We start from the raw sequence: 19,920 nt of genomic DNA, 5'->3' as shown, positions 1-19,920 counted from the left end.
CATTAACCTTTTACCATGATATCGATCTATTAAGTACACATGACTATCATGCTGAAAAATATTTCTTTAATTATATAATTGCTATATTTACTGTTACCATTGATGATATAATTTGTAAAAAAACTCCGAGATTATTTAAATGTAAATGCGTAAATTCAGAGGACGTAAATAAATTCTTGTGATTCATATTATGCAACAATGGAATATCATCTGAAACTATTTTACGACAAAAGATTGAAAAAACTATCGCTGGAATACAATTATTTGCACAAAATCACCTGTTCTCTTTGTTAAACGTACTACGCACGAACACGTAAAGCATATTTTTCTGCTAAAGTATCTTTCTTATATTTACTTTCCTGTCATGCTGCTTGCAGAAAGGGATTTACAAGCATACGTATAAATTTTTAGAGACATGAAAAACAAGCAATGTGAGCTTCAAATTCAAATTAAGAAAAGTTCGAAAAATAAAGTACAGAAAAATAATGGTACTTGTTCTGAAAATCTTTTAGCAAAGGTTTGAAAAGAACATGGATACATTTGTACACATTAAATTTGAACTTTTATCTTAACCACTTCTATATGCAATGAAATAAGGTGAAATATTATTATTTCGTAATTCTTTCCCTGTTTTTATACATCATGTACATTAAATACTAATATGTAGTATTACGAAAAATTATTTATTATAAAGATTTTATAAATCTTGAGAAAAGTTATGAGTGACAGAATAATCTACTTGATCTTAACCCGTTGGTAAAAACAGAAAATAAATTACAATTTCTCGGATTTCAAACAATTCCTCTAGAGTAGAATAAAATAAGATGAAGTAGAACATGTTAACCTCTTTGGTGTAACAGATTGTCGGTAAAAATATTCCAGCCAATACTGTTGATCTAATTCAATACGAAATGTTACAAATAATATTTTTCATATTGATATGTAGTTTCGTTGGCGTTCACTCTGCCAATCTCGAAACAGTGAGTGATGAAGAACTTATAAATCTTATAAAAACTGAGAAATATGTAGTCGCGCTTTTTAGTAAGTTTTGATTAATGTTTACACGTATTTTTTCATTTATCAGAATAAAAGAACATTTTCCATGATAATTGATATTAAGTTTATTTATAATATAAATAATATCTAATATTTAATTATATAATATCATAATAAAAATAATATTTTTAGTGAGAAATTCGATAAAATTTACTCTAAAGAAATCTTGGCATAACCTATTGACTGAACTTTTATCTTTTTTTAAATTCCCTTTTCCTTGACTCTCTCATGTTAAAAATTATAATTCATTCAACTAGCAGTTCTTATATGTAAAATGTTCAAATACGGATAATATTTACAGCAAGCAAACAGCGTCAATGCACAACGTGTGATAACTATAAGAATGAAATGATTCATTTAATACAAGATCTAAATTCTTTATCTATTTTGGTTGTGGAAGCTATTGACAGTCAATTGCTTCGTGTCTATAGTGACGATAAAGAACCAGCACTTGTGTTCTTTAGGCATGGTGTGCCTTTATTATATGATGGTATAGTCATTAACATTAAAAATAATATATCTTAATAAAAAATGCTTTTATTAACTTATCAATTTCCATTTAATCATCTTTTTTAGGACCTTTGAATGCTGAAGAAATTTTAACTATGTTCAGTGAAAACAAGGAACCTACAGTGAAGGAATTAACTGACGATACATTTGAACATCTAACACAAGCAAGTAGTGGAGCTACAACCGGGGATTGGTTTGTTATGTTGTAAGTCTTAGGTTCCTCATGTTTTGTATGTATGCATATTTCTTATTTGGCAGATATTTAAAGTACAATTCTTTTATAAAAACAGTGGCAGTACAGACTGTGTGGAATGTAGTAGACTGATTCCAAGGTGGGAGGCTGTAGGTGCAAAACTAAAACGAAGGGTTAATGTAGCACGTATCGACAAATACACAACTGGAGCATCCACGGCAAGAAGATTTAATGTTTATGAAACTCCAGAATTTATATTGTAAGTACATAAGAGATAAATAGTAAGCACACCATAAGATGCTATAATAATAAACAGAATTAATGATACAATACGATGTTTTAATATTTAACATAATTTATTTTGTACTTGTAGCTTTAGACATGGTAAAATGTATCGTTATCAGATTCCAAAATACGACATTAATTCTTTTACATCATTTGCAAAAGAATATTACAAAAATGCGCATGCTGAGACTGTCCCAGTACCACGACGTCGACTGTAAGTTTGAACACATTTATTAGTAGATTCAACTCTTTGTACATGGATATTAGTGTAGTACAATTATGATATAAATATGTTCCCGTTTCAGCGATGACCTTGGAGATACAGTTGCGAGTTTCTTACGTGAAAAACCATGGATCAGTAGCATAGCAATCAGCGTATTTGTTATAATTTCCGTAGTTTTTAAATTCAGACGCACAACTGAAATGGCACAAAAAAGGGACTAGCCATTTCATGTATCAAAGACATATATTATGGATACTGCATCAAGTTATTATTGATCATGATTTTGTACAAATCACAATGTATGTATATACATAGATAAGATGAATAAAGTTCTTACTTACAGTGAATCTCTTATTTTTATACTTTTAACAATTCGCATAATTTCTTATTTTCATAATTATATATATATATATATTTGATCATCTCCCGTAATATGAATATTTTAAAGAGATACAAAAACATATATATATATATATATTTATATGTATATGTATATATATTTTTTTATTTCTAACAATTGCATTTTCTATTTCGTATAAAATATCTATAATAGTCACTGCGTCTAATCTTTTTTTAACACAAATGTTTCCTATATTTTACAATAAACACTTTTGAATAAAAATTATTGCTGTTACACACATGATGGCATCTACTAAACATGATATGCATTTCCCCAAGAAAGTCATCTGAATCCATATAATAAAATTATAATAAAATTTTATATTTACATATACCTATTTAAAAAATTAAATAAAAGTAGATTGAAAGTAATATATTTATTTGGGTAAACGTTGTACTTTAACTTATGATAAATAAATGATGTTGAATGAATTTATATGTGAACCCCTTCACATTCGTTAGGTAACACATATAATTCCTTTATTACCTTTATTACCAGTAGAAAAATAAAGTAAAAATATAATATCAAATGCATCAAGATTCTTTGTATTTTTCTGTAACTTAATTATTTCATAATATTTATGTTTTGCTTTATATTTTATATTCTTCATAATTTGCAATAATGATGTTCTATTCATTCACAAGACACTCTGTGCTACATATATCAGAGCAAGTAGCTTTGTGCATTGTAATAAGAAAATGTTCACTCTCTGCGATAGTTTTAGACTTATTAACAGAAAATATTGCATCTATTTTAAACATTATCAATTGATATATTTATCCTAAAGACAGTAGATGAGTCAGCTAATGCCATTCTGATACTATTTTCAAACTTTTCTTGTATGGATGAAAATTCCATCATATTGCTTGGTTTTGAATCAATCCAAAATCCATCAAATTCATAGAAAAGATAACAGTAAAGTTGATGAAATGCGCGAATTGTTGGAAAACCCTTTGAAGAATTATAAATATGAGTCTTGGCACTTCCATCCCTTAATAATCTTAGAGCCATGCTTGTTAAATTTATGCCTACTATGGCAAATGCATAACCATAACGTGGATGTGTAGAATGTGATAACACGTGTGTTGCAGCACTGGGATACTCTTGAGCAAAATAAACTAGATTTTCTAATCCCAAAATGCCCATTCCACGGAAATCTGTTTTTGGATCATCACCCTGAAAGCCGATGTGTTGCCACTGTTTGGTAACTCTAGCATCTAAAGGCTCATAAGGCATCAACAAATTCCATAATTTTAATAGTAGGAACTCATGCTCAGAATTGTCAGCGTCATATGGTGTTTTTCTAAGCTCTTCACATTCCACACAAAGTTGTCTATAGCCCCAAATTAGTTCTATACATTTACCAAATGACTTGGCAAAGTCAGGATGAGCTGTTGGATTTACTTTCTTAGTCACCAATATGGTTATAATAGCTTCCTTCAAAATCTTTTGCTTTGTCTGTTTTGTGATTGCACGCTGATCAGCGAGATCATTCAAGTAGACTATAAGAGTTTTAATATTAGCATTCCTAGATAACTTAAGAGATTCTTCTACAGCTAATGTTCTCGGTGCTCCAGGTAATTCTCCATAACAAATTCTTTGAAGTTCACACATTCGTGTTGTGTGTCTTAATAACCATTTTACAATGGGTCTGAAATACCAGCACACCAATGACCAGAAGTATATAAACATGTTTTCTGATAATTAAGAACCTTGATACAGGAAAAATTCGAGTACAAAATTTTTTTATATTCAAATGCTAATTAACCTCATCCTGTCATCGTATCTCGACATATACAGGTTCTGTCACTAATTTAAAATAATGAGACTTGGAAATTAACACTTTGAAACGTATTTCGATAAATACGTTTTCCTGTTTTCACCATTACAATTAAAATCAATGCACATAACCTGTGCAATAATGTAACTAATATACATGTATGACAGAAAGTTTAATTTTGATACATGGAAAATAAACTCATCTGTTCAGTTTGTTTACAATTAACAAATTTTCGACTTCTATGCTGCTATTACAGAAAAATCATTGAGATTTCTTAAATATTTAACTTGAGCAAAGAGAAATCAATAATAACCTACTAAATTAACATAGTACCGATAGCAGAAGAGGTCACTCACTACTCACTACCGGTACAGTCATCCTGTATCAAAAATTCAATATAACACACATACCCACGTTGTATAGAGTTAGGAGATTTTCTTTTAGAACGGAGCATCATAGACAATCGTGAAGCGACTTTAAATATTTTTATCTTCCTTATAAGGCAATTGGTATAAAATTACTATATCACCTTGAATATCTACCCTTACAAATGTATGATATTTATAAACATATATGGAATCAAGTTTTTTATAGTAACTTAGACATAATGAAAAAACAATGTCATATCAAAAAATGACGTATGTAAAGTGAAATAACTTCAGTCAACCAGAATTTTAAATAATCCATCATTGATTAGAAAGTTTGTCAAATCAGTAATTTTAAGAAAATATCATAAATGGAAAACGAGCATGAGTCTTCGACAGAAATTTCAACAGATAGCTCAAGTAATACCGACAGCATTCAAAATGTTAACAATCAATGCATAGAATTATCCAATGAGGAGCAAAGGATAAAGGATCAAGCGGACGTCGATTTAACATTGGATCTAGGAAGCGTGTTGCCAAATTATGATCGTGTTTCTGAGAATGAGAATGATGATTCATTAGAAAAGCTCTCAGCTGTTCTTGAACAGCCAGAAGACTCGGTGATTTTAGAGGGCGCACAGTCAGTAGAAGATGGCCAAGACGATAAAGATTTAAAGTACACGCTATGTTAAAAAAAACCTTTGTCAATTAAAGAAAAGAAAAAATATCACACGTTATATTGAATAATTTTCGTAACTAATAGCTACATTCTTCGGGAGCGAATAGAGTCGCTCAGTGAAGTAATGAGGAACTTAAAAGAAGAATTAAGGAAGGAAATAGAACTTTGGAAAAAAGAAAAAGGAGAATTGCAATTTTTACGTGAAAAGGATGATGCATTGGCTTTGGAAGAAGCAACTGCAGCCGCACGTGCAGCTGCAGCAGCCTATGCTGCCGAATCGCCATTATCTAACAATTTGGGTAATTTTTCTTAGGAAACGAGATGTAAAATATTTGAATAATGTTTTAATAACGGATTGATTAATTTATGGTACAGGGGATGTTTTAGATATCTCCTCAGAGGATGCGTTCAGAGAATTGACAATACTCGAATACGAGAAACGTTTGGCTAAATATCAAGACGAATACTCATTTATTCAGGCGGAAAAGCGTTATAATGCCCGATGGAAAATGATAGCAAACGCGTATAAGCAGAAATTGATGGAAGTGGAACGACTTTGTAACGAGGAATTAGAGAAAGTTCAAAAAAATGTGAATCATTTGCAACCGCTGAAAGAAATGGTATCACAATGGTATCTCGACGAAGAAAACCATGGTGATTCAATCAGAAGAACCGATTTTGCTGCAAATGCTCAGAAACTCAATACTTTCAATGAGAATAATATGCTCAATCGTCACACATTGCAAAAGATAGACGCGGAAGTTAATATGGCGCCAGAAATATTCGTTGCTCGATTCAAATCCGACGATCCAACAAAAATAGATAAACTTTATGGATAAATCTCTCCCCATACTTATAATAATATTTTTCATAACGTTTTCGGGATACATTTAATATACATATATTCGTATTACTTCTCACATATTAGAATCAGAATTATAATTTACATATATCTTAAATTTTAATTTTAGACACCATTTTGAATAATTAAATAATCTATCGTACAAAAATATACATACCTTTACATTATTTCATGTTGTTACTCCGTGAAAGATATTTCCATTCATCATGAGAAATTTTCATAATGCAGTTGCATTCGAATTAAGGCAAGATGTCTACGCTTCTCTAGGAGCTACGGATATCGGAAAGTGATTGCAAAAGTTTTGAAGGATTACCGGCACATACTATATAATTTTGCAAGACTACAATTGTACAACAACTTTGACCCAAATTGGTTTGTTTAAAACAATATTTGAGCACTAATAATAGTTTAATGTGAAAAATATCTGAAGTACGTTATTCAAAAGTGTAACCGCGCGCGTTCCTTCGTTCACTAACGGATGTGGACTATACCATTTGGACCGTTCCAATTGTTCCAACGTTCCTTATTCATTGTTTACGTGACGTGGTACATTGAACGATACGTTTACTGGTTGTTGCCGGTTGTGTTCAAGCGGAGTAAAGTTGAAATTGTTTTGTTTAACTTGGTATCGTGATTTTTATAGAAAACAGTTGTGACAATGTTGCAATCTATATTCGACGATGTACGGCGAATGAATAAACGGCAGGTAAACGAATTTCTTCCTTCGAATTACCGTAGATTCTTAGAGCGAGCACATATGGTCGATAAATAGGCTTTATCACTGTTTTCGATTCTTTTTACAGTTCCTGTATCAGATGTTAAGTTTTGGTATGATCGTTACATCTGCTCTGATGATATGGAAAGGCTTAATGGTTGTAACAGGTAGTGAAAGTCCGATCGTGGTCGTTCTCAGGTATTTGAATACTTAACCTAATAGTTACATTTGACGCATCTTTCGCGCGAATAAATCTAGTTTTCATCTGTAATGTTATTGATTTTCTATTAAATTTTGTACACGGTGTCGATTTCTTATATACTATTAACTATGTTTTGTTCAATGGATCATTACGTATTGGAGTGATTATGCATTACGTATTATTTAAGAATCATAAGTTGTGTGATAATATTAATAATAGAGAAACATTAAATTTTATACTTTTTGCATAATTTATAGATTTAATTTAACGTTTCAGTATTTTAAAACATGATTTTTTATGCATGGAAATTTTAATATTATAGTGGTAGTATGGAACCAGCTTTCCATAGGGGAGATTTGTTATTTTTAACCAATTACCAAGATGAACCAGTCAGGGTAGGAGAAATTGTTGTTTTTAAAGTTGAGGGTAGAGATATTCCAATTGTACACAGAGTACTTAAACTACATGAGAAGTAAGTATCTTTTAAATCTTAATGACAACAAGAATAAAAAGTAGATATACATCGAATTATTAAAAAAAATAATTTATGTATTTTAGGGGTGATCAAAATAATACTGTTAAATTTCTAACAAAGGGTGATAATAATTCTGTTGATGATAGAGGTTTATATGCAGCTGGTCAATTATGGTTGACACATAAAGACGTTGTTGGCAGAGCAAGGGGTTTTTTGCCATATGTAGGAATGGTTACAATATGTATGAATGAATATCCCAAATTTAAATATGCAGTATTATCAGTTTTGGGATTATATGTTTTGGTACACAGAGAATAAAGGTATTTCATATGGGAAGTTATATGAAATAGACTATCTGAACATTTACAAAAAAAGTGCATTGTAAATTTAAATCCTAATTCATAACTCAAATACACATGTGAAGCTATGTACAATGTGATTTTATGTCTTGTTGATTTCGTACCACTTGAAGAACCTTTTGTTATGCAAGAGGTTAATAACATAATAGTTTTGCAGAATTGTATGTATATTTACAATAGTAATAAGAAAATATTAAGGTATATGTGTAAAACAACAGTACTTTTGTACTGTATTAAAAAATAATGTTCTGCCATTATTGGCAAAATTAAATGTACAAATGTTTTTATTTTCAATTAATATTAATGTTGTTTTTCGAAAATTCATTAACTCGTTTCATAAATTATTTACAAAAATTTTCATTAACAATATAATATATTATACAAATACCAAGAGTTTCAATATTTTATATTTGTAATCGCATTTACAGTATTTTCTAATTATAATGTAAAAATTATTATATCACTGAACAGGTAGGAAGTGTAATTAATTTACGCTTATTTTCGATATTGGGAGATCATAAAATCAATAAATATTCTGTATAAAAGATAAAAGAAAGAATAGAAAATTTGGGAAAATAAACATTAAAATGTATATATTTAAGTAAGCTCTTAATTTTTATGATATGATATGATATGATATGCTCATAAGATTAAGCATATCTTCCCTACCTTCTTCAAAGTTGCAATATATGTATATAAAGTTTTTATTTTATGGGCACTGAATATTTTAAAAATATTGACAATTTTGTAGACCACTTAACATAGTATAACCAATCATCAATGAAACTTGTTTGTAGTCAACTCTTATGAAAATCTTTGTATATTAATTACGTTTATTCAATGCAATGTAACTTTTGTCTCTATCTCAGATTATGAAATAAATTTATAGTACACAAATTATATATGATTTTCTATTTTTAATCCTTACAGTTTCGTAGTTTTTATCATTTCAAATTAGAATAAAAATTGTTTCAGTAAGGTTAAATATATTGTTAGTGTGTTATATGTTAATAAAAATATTTGAATGAAAAATTATATAAAAATAGTTAGGTATAACGTGGTTCCACTCGAATCCACATTTCTTTTGGACTAACAATTAAACCTGGCATTTTATCTTTGAGACTATTTGGTTCACCCTCTATAAACGAAAAGTTAAAGTTTTGTATTAATACGGCGATTATCTCGAACATATTATATCTCGTAAAGGTTTCACCCATACACACACGATGCCCTAGTACAAAGAGAGATAAAACGTTATTACTGATAGTGTTGTTAAAATTTTCCAAAAATTCTTTACATACCAAATCCAAAAGAAAATGTGAGATCTTTACGCAGTTTACCATCTTCTGTGAGAAATCTTTCAGGTCTAAAATTATGGGGATCACCCCATAAATCGACGTCTGTATTTAGTCCGTCTAAATTGGTAATTACTATTGTATCCTTGGCAACATCAAAACCAGAAAGAGTAGTTTTCTTTAACGCTTTATGGAATACGCCGAATGGTGTCAATGTTTCGTATCTAAGCGATTCCCGTATTGTCGCTTCGATATATGGTAAACTAAAACATTTTTAAGATTTTTCAGTGAAATATTTTCTGCCACATGATAATTACAATACGAATAATGTATACTTCTTCCTGTCTTGCCACGTAATGAGTCTTCCAGTTCCAACCACTTTATCTATTTCCTCTCTTATAATTTTTATTACTTCTGGATGATGCATTATAAGCTTGATTGTGTGTAGAAGAGCACTTGGCACCGCAGATAAAGCTGGAAACATGATATCCACAAGAATCATAATAAGTTGTTTCTCGGAGAATGATTTTCCTTTAGTGTTTCCGTTTAAAACCTTTAAATATCGATCTACTAAACCTTTATCGTCCTCATTATCTGAGTATTTTCTCTTGTCTAAGTGTTCCTTTAAAATCATGATATTTTATAGTTATTTAGTATATTAAAATAATATAATTTATAAGTATAAACGTAAAATTGATATGTACCATAATGAAATCTACCATACGATAATTTCCTAGCATTATATTTTTATATCCAAACATATTTCCAAAATACTTTAAGAACCAAAATTGAAAAAGAGCTCCTCCAGTAGTGTCAGATGCTCTTTGAAACATCATAGCAGATTCACAAAAATATCTCAGTTTATGATATTCTGAACGATCGAATTTTTCGCCAAACATTATATACCATATAGTATTCGCAACATATGGATACAGAATATCCGGAAATCGCGCGGAACCACTTCTTAAGATTGTCTAATAAATTCATTGAAACGTCAATTAGTAATCAATTTTCAATTTTAAAATAATTCTCATCGTGTCCTCAAGTACCTTTTCTTTTTCGTTAATGGAACCTTCTTTCAGCATGTCAATGAGAATTGCAATTTCTTCCATTGCGATCGTTTCAAATTTTTCATGTCTTCTACCAAATCCAAAATCTCTCATATGTCGAAAAACAAATCTTTTTTGTTCTTGCCAAAATAAACCTTCGACGAAAAAGATACCTGGAATTTCATGCAATTACAAATGTGAAGCATTATTTTTGGCATTCCCCTTTTATAAACGTATCAAATTTTCTTCACAAGGAAATACCTAATGATTCTCCAAAGGATCTTGCTAAGAGAACGTCTAAAGTGCACGCTCTTCCGTCAAAATCATCTTTCGTTAGTACTTCTTTAATACTGTTATAATCATTCGCAACTACAGTCACAATACCACCAAAGTGGCATGTCAAGACTTTAGATTTCAACTTATTTGCATAATACGTCATAGCTTTAAAAGGATATTTGTAATCATACCATAATAAATACCAATAAGATCCTACTATTGGCAATCGCGAAATGCCTATTATGGTAAAATATTTAAATTGTAATAAAAGAGAATGAATGCAGATAATTTAAATATAACGCATGGAATTATTTTAATGTTGTGAAACTTACATGGTGGTGTATTTGTTAGTGTACTTATACTTTTGTAGATTTTATATCCCAGTAATAAAACTAGTATTATAACAAGAAGTGGAGACATTCTTTCTTCAATTCTGAATGTAGAATGATCATCAATAATTATTTCTTCCCCTATTTAATATCTCTCTAATAACATATGTGCATATATATATATATGTTGTTTATGCGTATTCAGATAAATCTGTATATATATCTTATCTTTTGGTACGAAGTCGAGAATTTTAATTTCTTCATAACTAATATTAATACAAGATGATTAATATAAAAAATAAAGTAAATAACTTGAAAGAAAAATTGTTTTTTATTTATCTTTCGTGTTCAGAAATAGTATTAATATAAAGATTAGACATAATACTGATTATATATGTAAGCATATATTAGTTGGAATTATGTAAGTATCAAAAATGTTAGAAATTACAAAGTTTACTTAGGTACCAATTTTGTGATTAAATATCCATCTTATTTCTGTAATCTAATAATGTGTTTTACATATGAGGTATAAGAGTAGTTAAAAATAAAATTTCTAATAAAAGTCTCTATTTTACAATACAAAGTATCATAAATTTTTCGAATTTATTAGATCACAACATAAAACATCTAAGTACATACTGTTTATTATATTTTATCATACTATATTCTAAAACTCTTTCTCTACAAAAAATAATCTTTTCTTTTCTTAAATAATATATTTATTGTTAGGTTTTAAAACAGATTTATATAATTCATTCACTGAAAATACTTAGTATCACCTAAGCATACTACTTGCAAACTATTTTTTATCACTGAACGCATTCGATCATCATTCATTACTGTACAACCTACATTTGGGGATAATTTATATAATAAACAAATACAGTCGTCCAAGTTCTGCATTATTTCCTTGTCAAATACTGGAGTTTTTGTTAAATCAAAATGCAGCTTTAAAAAAGCAGTATACAGAGGTACGCAGTGAGCTGCCACTCGAAGATGAAACATCAAGAGGAAAGTTTTTGCAGTCTAAAAAATTATATTTAATATGTAATAAAGGTAACATATAATAAAAGTAAAATATATAATGAAGGTATTTACCTCCAATGTTGCTTTTAATGTTTTTAGATCTGTATGATGTTCACAATACTCGGAAAGTATTCTTGTTAATCTTTCACACCACTTGGCACAACCAATATTAGTCAACAGTTGAGGTAAACTCAACATATACACACATCTTAATTCCACATTTTGTTCAAATTCCATATTGTCTAGTAGAACAGCTAAAATATCATCCCTCTTCGTCCACTGTAATAATACAAAACATTACAAGATTTATACTTAAATTAATACATATAAATACTAATTTCTTAAACTTACTTCAAAAACATTTAATGTATTATCCCAATGTTCAATGGTAGCTAATAAATTTGTTAAGCATTTATATATCAAAATTACATATTTGGCTTCTCTTTGATGACTTAAGCATTCTAAAGCATGAAAAATTACTTTGGCATATCCGATGTCAATCAATCCTTTTTTCTAAATATCCAAACATAAAATTAGTAACTTATATTGGTGAACAACATTATACTTGAAATTATATAATATAAATTTTTACCAAGTGAGAATGTTGAATAATTTGATACAAACATTCAAGACCTAGTACAATGTTTTCTGGCACATAATCATCAATAATTATTAAAGCTGTTGGAAGCACACCACTAATATGGTTATATAAAGCTGGTTTCTAAAAAAGATAAATATAAATTATAAATTTTAACACGTAATTACTTGATCATTGTCTCTTGAATTTGGTTTACGAACCTCAATTTGATATAAAAACCATTTGTAACTTGCTACAGCTGCTGGATTAATTTTCCAAATATCTTTCTGTAACTTAGGCCTTAGTGCTAATAATACTGCATTAAAGTTATCTTGTTCCGTTAAAAGTTGTGAGATGCTTTGATATTTGTATAACTTCAAGATTTTGCTAGTCAAGTCTTTGGTGATGGACACAGATTCTGTTGTGTTCCAAACATTTTGTTCGTGTTGTTCTCCAATGAGTATTAACAAATTGATTGTTAAAGTTTTTACTATCGATGAATCTAATTTTACTTGCACGTGTCCTTCATGACGACAGTAAATGATATGCTGAATCATAGATCTGATATCTTGCAAATTTCTATCTATAATTTGTCTATACCCTCTGAAGTCATTTTCTTCGCATGGTCGACTAGCACCGTCGATTCTTTCAGGAACATAACTCATTTCTATAAGATTATTGCATTTTGTCCATAACTTTTCCTCATGAAATTCGCCCTTAATTTTTAAAGCTTCCAATTCTTTTAAAAGACTATTCATTTTAAGAATTATTCGTCAAGGAGTTCGACAAGAGATAATGATTGCTATATTGCGAATCAACTTCTTCGCAACGATTTATTAGTTCCGCAAGTACACACAGAAAATATCATTTTTCGAATTACCGTGAACGATAGTACTTCAACCGAATTCCTTGTTTCATACTTTTAATCAACGAAATAATTGTTGACTCTACGAATCTGGCGTCGAATGATCTGAACACTCAATTAAAAGGGAGTATATCACTTTTTATCGACCATAGTTAAATATACAATAATTTAATAAAAATCTTTATTTGTATTTTACAATATTAATATCTAGTATTTCAATCGCAACGAATGTTTCTTTTACTGGCCTACCTTTGCAAATTTACAATGTAATTACTGTATTTTGTAATATTGTTCGATGTCTCGAGAGTAATCGATACGAACCACACGAGGTCTCGAAGAATCTGTCATTTTTCCCTTCTTTTAATACTTTACCGAAAGCTAATTTTCTTTCTCTTTTGTACAATCTTCTTTTTTCAATCTTATCGTTTAATATGTCTTTGCTAGTCAGTTACTATACGAGTATACCGCGATCGTATTCGTGCTCCAATTTTAACCAAAATCAAGAACATTCGTGCTAACTGCATGGAAATTGCAGTGTACGCCGTCACTAGTGTTTCGGTGCATCACTTGTTCATACTGAGTGTCGTGTCGCGTAACGTAAATCGTTATTTATTTTTTATCAGTTTCTGAGATCCTTGGTAATTATGAATTAAAGAAGGTGTAATAGCTGGTAGTTACGACATGGCTGAGTACCGTTAGTTCATTTTCTATTTTTTTCAAATCATTTATTGTATCGACGTTTCATTTTCCATGATTAATCTTTAGATTTAAGTTCCACCTCCATTTTGCATCCTACATACGGGACACCGCCCTCCAAACAATTATTACATAGTTAATAATTCTTTATTTTTTCGTCCTAACAACATAAAATTATCGAAAACACACTTAAATATTATTCTAGTTATTCGGGAAATCTTTTGCGAATTTCTTATGAAAGTTACATAACCTCATTCTTCAAAGTTAAACGAATTTTTTGACTCATAGCTTTTTGTTTTACTTTGTTACTTCGATTATTGCATATAATATCATTTAAAGTATATAATAATTTCACGATGTACTCGAGAATGTCATCTACATCAAACATAAATAAAATGTACAAATCTTCTTAAATACAATTACTCTGGTTCTCTTAAGGATCCGGTTCTTATTGTGTATCATCAGGGGTAGGCAGTGACTCTGAGGTTATGGCAGAGCTAGCAGCATTTCTCGGCCAGGAAATTCCTGAGGGAAGAAACAACCTGGCTGATAATCATATCAATCTTGAACGGGTTGCTGATTATTGTGAAGCAAATTATTTTCAAGCTGAAAACAAGAGAATAGCTTTAGAAGAAACCAAAAATTTTACTACTCAGTCATTGGCTAGTGTAGCCTATCAAATAAATACCCTTGCTTATAATTTTTTACAATTATTGGATTTACAAACATCTCAGCTTGCTGAGATGGAAAGCCAAATGAACCATATTGCTCAAACAGTTATGATACACAAAGAGAAAGTAGCTAGAAGAGAAATTGGAGTATTAACAGCTAATAAAATTACAGTACGTCAGTACAAAATTATTGCACCAGCAAATCCTGAAAAACCAATTAAATATGTAAGAAAGAGTATTGATTACACAATCTTGGATGATATTGGACATGGAGTACGTAGTAGTGGTACTCCAAGAAGTAAGCAACGTGGTGGAAGTCAGGGCAGTGTTCAAAGTTTAGGTGCAGCTTCCACTGGTTCTGGTTTAGGTGCTGCTATGGTAGGACCAGCTCCTACTACTAAGCCACCTACCCCTCCTCAGACAGTAAGAACTGGTAAATATAAAACTAATATATATGTATACATATATATCTACTTTAAAATGACATTAGATTATTTAATATGAATTTTCTATTTTACCTCTAGGAACATTGAGCAAAGGATCCCGAGAATACAGAACACCACCTGCAGTTGCTCCGCCTCAAGTTCCTAGTCATTATGCTCCTAATTATCCACTAGGTCATCCAAGAAGAGAACGTGGTCCTGGTTATAGTACTCTGCCTTTACATGCACATACCACATCTCACGCAGTACACAATACTAATCACAATACACATACAAACACTGCAACCCAACATACTTCGCCACCTCAAGTGGGAACAGTTCATCCATTGCAAAGTCATCCGCAAACACCACCACCAGCTCCACCTAGCGTAACAGCAGGGTATGCCCAGGAACAACACAATAGTATGCCTCGTAAGTTCTTATTTGATTGGACTTAGATTTAAGTAATAAACGATGGAATTATATAAATATCCGTTTCCATTTCTAGCGCCACCTTCGCCCTTAGTCGGTATAACTGGTAATACGTTAGATTTTACCAGTTATCACACTTTGTCAGAAAGATTGAGTCATCAAGTTAGTCGAAGTAGTGGTGCAAGTAGCCCACCATTACCACCTCCACCACCACCAGAACAAGAAGAACATCCGCAATTTGGTAGACCTACACAATCTAGTGGTGCTATTATGCCTATTGTACCGGATGAGGAAGATCTCCCTGGTTGGGTGCCAAAGAATTATATCGAAAAAGGTATGTTGTGATACTTTTTAGACCATAGAATATCTAAGTAGTATTAAGATGTAATCAAATATTACCATTTTAGTTGTTGCAATTTATGATTATTATGCCGACAAGGAGGATGAATTGAGCTTCCAGGAAAGCTCTGTAATTTATGTACTAAAAAAGAATGACGATGGGTGGTGGGAGGGGGTCATGGATGGTATAACGGGTCTGTTCCCCGGAAATTACGTAGAACCTTGCGTTTAATAAGTTGTCCAATATTGCATTTAGATATATCAAAATTGTGAATATTGGTGATTATTCACAAAAGACTGCAAATTTAAGGGACAGATTCTTTGATTTTAATATCTTATTTAGTATTAATAATAATAAGGCTATACTAACACGATCGATGCAAAGACATAGAACGACGTAATAAAATATGAGGTGGAATATGGTAAATGTGTAAATTACAGATTCTTCCACAAATCTCAAATATCATGCGAATTTTCTAAAAATCAAACTAACCAATCTTTATATCAACATAAGAAAGTGTATTTTTTGGTAAATAGTATTTCCTCCAGTGGATGTTATTTTATCTCAACTCCAATAGATCATATTTATATACATATATGCATAAAGGCATGTAGTTATTATGCTACTATATAATCAATTAGCTGTTAATTGTATTTATGTATCTAAGATGTAACTAATATGATGTTAGTAGTAGGTTAATAAGTAATCAAAATACCAAACGTCCTGTCGTCGTGTAACGAGAATCTTTGCGCCTTATACTAAACGTAACCTCGTAATATAAATTGCTTGATAAGTTTATTTTAATAGTTAACGGTATATTGACCTCAGGATTTTAGTTCTCATAAAATGAAGTCGACGAAAGTAATCCTCGTTTGAATGTTTTAGAGAGTATACCAGGTCGTAGCATATTCATTATAGAGTCAGCTAATGTACGCGATTTGTTTAAGATGTAGTGATTTCATTTAACCAGGTAGTATCCTACATAGCTGTGTAACATTCATACTTTGTATGGTGCTATTTGTTAGCGCACTATTACCACAAATATAAGTATCTTTTAATTGGCCAAGTAATTCTGCGGTCATTTTTACCGCATTTCTCTCTCATTAAAAAATTATCCTTTTATATAAGCCAAAAAGCTTGTATGTATCGACAATAAAGGTCTCGTTTTCGTGAAGATTACATACTTTGGAGGATTATCACAGAACTGGTACAGGAGAATTAGAATAGGATTTTCAAACAAATAAAGAGCTAGTGGATAGAAAATTGAATCTTTAATTTTAATAGAAATTTTAATGGAAGGTTTTATTTGTCACTAGGGAAGCATAATGAAATGTACGAATACAATTGTATTTAGAATCAAATAAAAGAATTGTAATATAAAATTTCGAATGGTATTCATCCAACAGTTAAGGTTTCTTCACAAGTTCTTCCTAATTCCACGTTATCTTTATCCATAACCATAATCCACTTTGCTGTTGCTTTAGTTCAATTAATGTATAATTTATCTTACTAGCTTGTAGTTCCACGTTATATTATGATTAGTAAAACACGAGTTCGCGATTGTCTATTATATCAACTAATCTAGATCACAAATCTAGGATGTTTATTACCTTCGACAAATTTCCTACTACTCCTCCTTTAATTTCCTTTAATTAGGATAGTTAAAAATAGCTTTGCATAATGTAAATGTTACGCACGGAACCGCTTCAAATGGATAACGAAAGCATTCCTTCCGCGGTGAATTTTTTCTGCAGTCGGTCTCAATGTTTAAATTATTTGCTAAGTTTAAACCGTGGAAACTTTTTCTTTCACATACGTACAAGAAGCACAAAGTTGCGAGCAGTTCCTCGCCACAAATGTTTCCTCTTGTAACACGGTAATGACACCCACGGAATCCAGTTTTGTAGAGTAACGTACGTAAATTCTTACAGCAAAAGATTCATTCTCCAACTAGTAGAGAGAAAATGGGAGAAAGGTACGGTTTTAGGTGAACATGTTTTGTATATCTAGTATTTTCGTGAATTTTTCCATTTTCCCTGCGTACGTAGTAGTAGGATGAAAACAGGGCGCAGCTTTGAAAGCGGCGCACCAAGCTATCCTCGTATATCACGCTTAAAAGAGGTCGTGTGAAAATAAGACTGTACTAAAGGGAGAGAAGAAACGTTATTTTTTGTTATTATTCATCCTCGTAATACACTGCGGCCAAGATGCTCCTGTGGCGTTCCTCTTTTTAACACGTAGAAATTGTCGATTTGAAATTTCAATTTGAGGAAACTTTTGGAATCCACGTTAAAGTAAATTAAGGAGAAGAAACGACGTACAACTATAACTTTACTCGATATTTCTGAAATGATTTATACGCTTGGAAAGAAAATTTAATAAGTGGTAAAATAACATTTCAATTTGATGCTAGAAAAAATAGCATAAAGCCATCAAATTGTATTGACAGCATGATTATCTAAGCGTCAATCGTGAGTTGATAAATTTGCTGAAAGCCGCGAACGATTGTGCCCATCTGATAAGCAAAAGCGCAGAATTTATTCGATATCGAGGTAGCGCAGCGTACTTTATCAGGCTTCTTAGCGACTGGATAAATCTAAGGAGACGGAGTTGGCTCACGTACAACCAGCTATCTGATCTAATTCTCCAGATTGATTATCCCCGGGGTACCGGCAGGCAGCTCAGACCCATCTTCGCCTCGCTTGTAACAGAAACCGCTTCATTTGATTAATACCATCTTCCGGGCCAGCCGCGACCATCTTCCCGACACCGACATCCCTTTCTATCTTCACCTGTCATTCCGTTCGTTCTTACGTCGAATCTTAAAATATTCTCCATGCCTTTGTCTCAACCGTTGTTTGAGTTCGCTATGAACTTCCTTTGTATTAACGAATAATAGACTCCTTCATTCTCCTCCATTCTCGTTTTTACCGTAAAATGAACCTTATTAGTCGGTAGCGACTCATTTGTTAATTTAATCTCAAGAACAAAATTATACTAACAGCGCCTGGATATAGTTTAACTATGAAATTACATACAATTTAAACGAAGTGGATTAACGCATATAGTTTAGGCTTGTTGCACATCGGTCCATTCGATTTGAAGCAAATAGAAAGATAACGTGTCGATTCTCAAGGCTATAGCGTGACAAGTAGCTCGTAAGATTTAATATCGTGGCGGTAAGGCGCAAGATAGTTGAAAAGGGAGATCGTCAAATTCGCGTTCTCTTAGTCCACAAAAGTCGTGGATTTTATATCCAGTGCCCGGGGCGTGAAATGTCGCCTTTTTATTGGTAACCTTCCCTCCTAACGTGACTGCAATAACATCGAAGGTCGACGAAGGGATCGGAAATTTCTACGGAGTACACCGGGGGAGAAAGCTGACCAGGATGTCGACCAAGGAAACGGGATTAATATTCGCCGTGGCTTCTGGCCTGGCGAGTTCCAACTTGTCGATCCGTTTCTGAAGAGGAAGTGTGCCACCAGCCGGTATCCCCGTGGATAGGTATGTTGAAAGGCTGAACGGGATTCGTGTGGTTCACCGCTATGGCGACTGAAGTTCCTGTCTGGCTCCGTCATCAGTCTTAGTTTAACTTGCTGGCGTGCCCAGATGTTTCCCCTGTTACATTACTGCAGGATGTTGTGTTGCAATCTGAATGCGAGCTGGGGGGATAGTCGTCGTCACGTTTCTCGAAGTTTTGTACTCAAGGAGTCGACGAAAAGAGATAGCGATCTGCAGACTACGTTTTAATTAAAAGTGCATATAGGAAGAGTTGGCAGGTACGAAGAATGAGACGACATGTAATTATAGGATAAGTTGGATTCGATTAAACTTCTGA

At 31.7% G+C, this 19,920-nt stretch overlaps 7 protein-coding genes across 9 annotated transcripts; 4 read left to right on the top strand and 3 right to left on the bottom strand.

The window, feature by feature from the left end:
* The first annotated feature begins 664 nt into the window (after window positions 1-664).
* LOC139993817 (thioredoxin domain-containing protein) lies at window positions 665-2,614 on the top strand. Its single transcript, XM_072015893.1, has 6 exons — window positions 665-1,041; window positions 1,358-1,546; window positions 1,633-1,771; window positions 1,857-2,018; window positions 2,133-2,258; window positions 2,350-2,614. The coding sequence occupies exons 1-6, from the start codon at window positions 912-914 to the stop codon at window positions 2,486-2,488; spliced, it is 885 nt and encodes a 294-aa protein (XP_071871994.1). The 5' UTR covers window positions 665-911; the 3' UTR covers window positions 2,489-2,614.
* Window positions 2,097-4,983, bottom strand: LOC139993816 (ELMO domain-containing protein 2). Its single transcript, XM_072015891.1, has 2 exons — window positions 4,858-4,983; window positions 2,097-4,318 (listed from the first exon to the last, which is right to left on the bottom strand). The coding sequence occupies exons 1-2, from the start codon at window positions 4,902-4,904 to the stop codon at window positions 3,421-3,423; spliced, it is 945 nt and encodes a 314-aa protein (XP_071871992.1). The 5' UTR covers window positions 4,905-4,983; the 3' UTR covers window positions 2,097-3,420.
* A 94-nt stretch (window positions 4,984-5,077) lies between these two features.
* On the top strand, window positions 5,078-6,492 carry LOC139993815 (uncharacterized). Its single transcript, XM_072015890.1, has 3 exons — window positions 5,078-5,488; window positions 5,576-5,790; window positions 5,867-6,492. The coding sequence occupies exons 1-3, from the start codon at window positions 5,184-5,186 to the stop codon at window positions 6,328-6,330; spliced, it is 984 nt and encodes a 327-aa protein (XP_071871991.1). The 5' UTR covers window positions 5,078-5,183; the 3' UTR covers window positions 6,331-6,492.
* Window positions 6,493-6,882: 390 nt separating this feature from the next.
* Twr (signal peptidase complex catalytic subunit SEC11 homolog C twr) lies at window positions 6,883-9,004 on the top strand. Its single transcript, XM_072015895.1, has 4 exons — window positions 6,883-7,059; window positions 7,157-7,266; window positions 7,593-7,742; window positions 7,829-9,004. The coding sequence occupies exons 1-4, from the start codon at window positions 7,012-7,014 to the stop codon at window positions 8,061-8,063; spliced, it is 543 nt and encodes a 180-aa protein (XP_071871996.1). The 5' UTR covers window positions 6,883-7,011; the 3' UTR covers window positions 8,064-9,004.
* Cyp304a1 (Probable cytochrome P450 304a1) lies at window positions 8,836-11,202 on the bottom strand. 2 transcript variants are annotated; one of them, XM_072015885.1, is made up of 7 exons: window positions 11,057-11,202; window positions 10,710-10,961; window positions 10,449-10,621; window positions 10,104-10,373; window positions 9,735-10,021; window positions 9,406-9,662; window positions 8,836-9,335 (listed from the first exon to the last, which is right to left on the bottom strand). In XM_072015885.1, the coding sequence occupies exons 1-7, from the start codon at window positions 11,142-11,144 to the stop codon at window positions 9,151-9,153; spliced, it is 1,512 nt and encodes a 503-aa protein (XP_071871986.1). In that variant the 5' UTR covers window positions 11,145-11,202; the 3' UTR covers window positions 8,836-9,150. The 2 variants fall into 2 exon arrangements, with proteins under 2 accessions (XP_071871986.1, XP_071871987.1); XM_072015886.1 differs by lacking the exon at window positions 10,710-10,961 and having other exon boundaries at window positions 11,057-11,193.
* A 401-nt stretch (window positions 11,203-11,603) lies between these two features.
* Window positions 11,604-13,487, bottom strand: LOC139993814 (TELO2-interacting protein 2). The gene is made up of 5 exons (XM_072015889.1): window positions 12,878-13,487; window positions 12,672-12,800; window positions 12,431-12,592; window positions 12,152-12,358; window positions 11,604-12,079 (listed from the first exon to the last, which is right to left on the bottom strand). Exons 1-5 carry the CDS (start codon window positions 13,412-13,414, stop codon window positions 11,810-11,812), a joined length of 1,305 nt encoding a protein of 434 aa, XP_071871990.1. The 5' UTR covers window positions 13,415-13,487; the 3' UTR covers window positions 11,604-11,809.
* A 587-nt stretch (window positions 13,488-14,074) lies between these two features.
* Window positions 14,075-17,464, top strand: Abi (tyrosine kinase Abl). 2 transcript variants are annotated; one of them, XM_072015888.1, is made up of 5 exons: window positions 14,075-14,215; window positions 14,683-15,321; window positions 15,413-15,742; window positions 15,819-16,076; window positions 16,150-17,464. In XM_072015888.1, the coding sequence occupies exons 1-5, from the start codon at window positions 14,203-14,205 to the stop codon at window positions 16,311-16,313; spliced, it is 1,404 nt and encodes a 467-aa protein (XP_071871989.1). In that variant the 5' UTR covers window positions 14,075-14,202; the 3' UTR covers window positions 16,314-17,464. The 2 variants fall into 2 exon arrangements, with proteins under 2 accessions (XP_071871989.1, XP_071871988.1); XM_072015887.1 differs by having other exon boundaries at window positions 14,656-15,321.
* Window positions 17,465-19,920: the final 2,456 nt, after the last annotated feature.

Source organism: Bombus fervidus, chromosome 13 (assembly GCF_041682495.2).
Source record: "Bombus fervidus isolate BK054 chromosome 13, iyBomFerv1, whole genome shotgun sequence".
Taxonomy (NCBI): domain Eukaryota; kingdom Metazoa; phylum Arthropoda; class Insecta; order Hymenoptera; family Apidae; genus Bombus; species Bombus fervidus.
Note: the sequence above shows the minus strand (reverse complement) of the source record. Positions and strands in the feature narration are given on the sequence as shown.

Coding starts and splice junctions, on each gene's coding strand:
- LOC139993817 (XM_072015893.1), top strand. CDS start 912: ATGTTACAAATAATATTTTTCATATTGATATGTAGTTTCGTTGGCGTT. Junction 1,772..1,856: donor GGGGATTGGTTTGTTATGTT/GTAAGTCTTAGG, acceptor TTATAAAAACAG/TGGCAGTACAGACTGTGTGG. Junction 2,019..2,132: donor GAAACTCCAGAATTTATATT/GTAAGTACATAA, acceptor TTGTACTTGTAG/CTTTAGACATGGTAAAATGT.
- LOC139993816 (XM_072015891.1), bottom strand. CDS start 4,904: ATGATGCTCCGTTCTAAAAGAAAATCTCCTAACTCTATACAACGTGG. Junction 4,319..4,857: donor CCTAACTCTATACAACGTGG/GTATGTGTGTTA, acceptor CTGGTATTTCAG/ACCCATTGTAAAATGGTTAT.
- LOC139993815 (XM_072015890.1), top strand. CDS start 5,184: ATGGAAAACGAGCATGAGTCTTCGACAGAAATTTCAACAGATAGCTCA. Junction 5,489..5,575: donor CAAGACGATAAAGATTTAAA/GTACACGCTATG, acceptor CGTAACTAATAG/CTACATTCTTCGGGAGCGAA. Junction 5,791..5,866: donor GCCATTATCTAACAATTTGG/GTAATTTTTCTT, acceptor TTTATGGTACAG/GGGATGTTTTAGATATCTCC.
- Twr (XM_072015895.1), top strand. CDS start 7,012: ATGTTGCAATCTATATTCGACGATGTACGGCGAATGAATAAACGGCAG. Junction 7,060..7,156: donor GGCGAATGAATAAACGGCAG/GTAAACGAATTT, acceptor TTCTTTTTACAG/TTCCTGTATCAGATGTTAAG. Junction 7,743..7,828: donor GTACTTAAACTACATGAGAA/GTAAGTATCTTT, acceptor TATGTATTTTAG/GGGTGATCAAAATAATACTG.
- Cyp304a1 (XM_072015885.1), bottom strand. CDS start 11,144: ATGTCTCCACTTCTTGTTATAATACTAGTTTTATTACTGGGATATAAA. Junction 10,374..10,448: donor CCATTAACGAAAAAGAAAAG/GTACTTGAGGAC, acceptor TGAATTTATTAG/ACAATCTTAAGAAGTGGTTC. Junction 10,022..10,103: donor GTATGGTAGATTTCATTATG/GTACATATCAAT, acceptor ATGATTTTAAAG/GAACACTTAGACAAGAGAAA.
- LOC139993814 (XM_072015889.1), bottom strand. CDS start 13,414: ATGAATAGTCTTTTAAAAGAATTGGAAGCTTTAAAAATTAAGGGCGAA. Junction 12,801..12,877: donor GGTTTTTATATCAAATTGAG/GTTCGTAAACCA, acceptor TATCTTTTTTAG/AAACCAGCTTTATATAACCA. Junction 12,080..12,151: donor CATTAAAAGCAACATTGGAG/GTAAATACCTTC, acceptor ATAATTTTTTAG/ACTGCAAAAACTTTCCTCTT.
- Abi (XM_072015887.1), top strand. Junction 15,743..15,818: donor ACAACACAATAGTATGCCTC/GTAAGTTCTTAT, acceptor TTCCATTTCTAG/CGCCACCTTCGCCCTTAGTC. Junction 16,077..16,149: donor AAAGAATTATATCGAAAAAG/GTATGTTGTGAT, acceptor TTACCATTTTAG/TTGTTGCAATTTATGATTAT.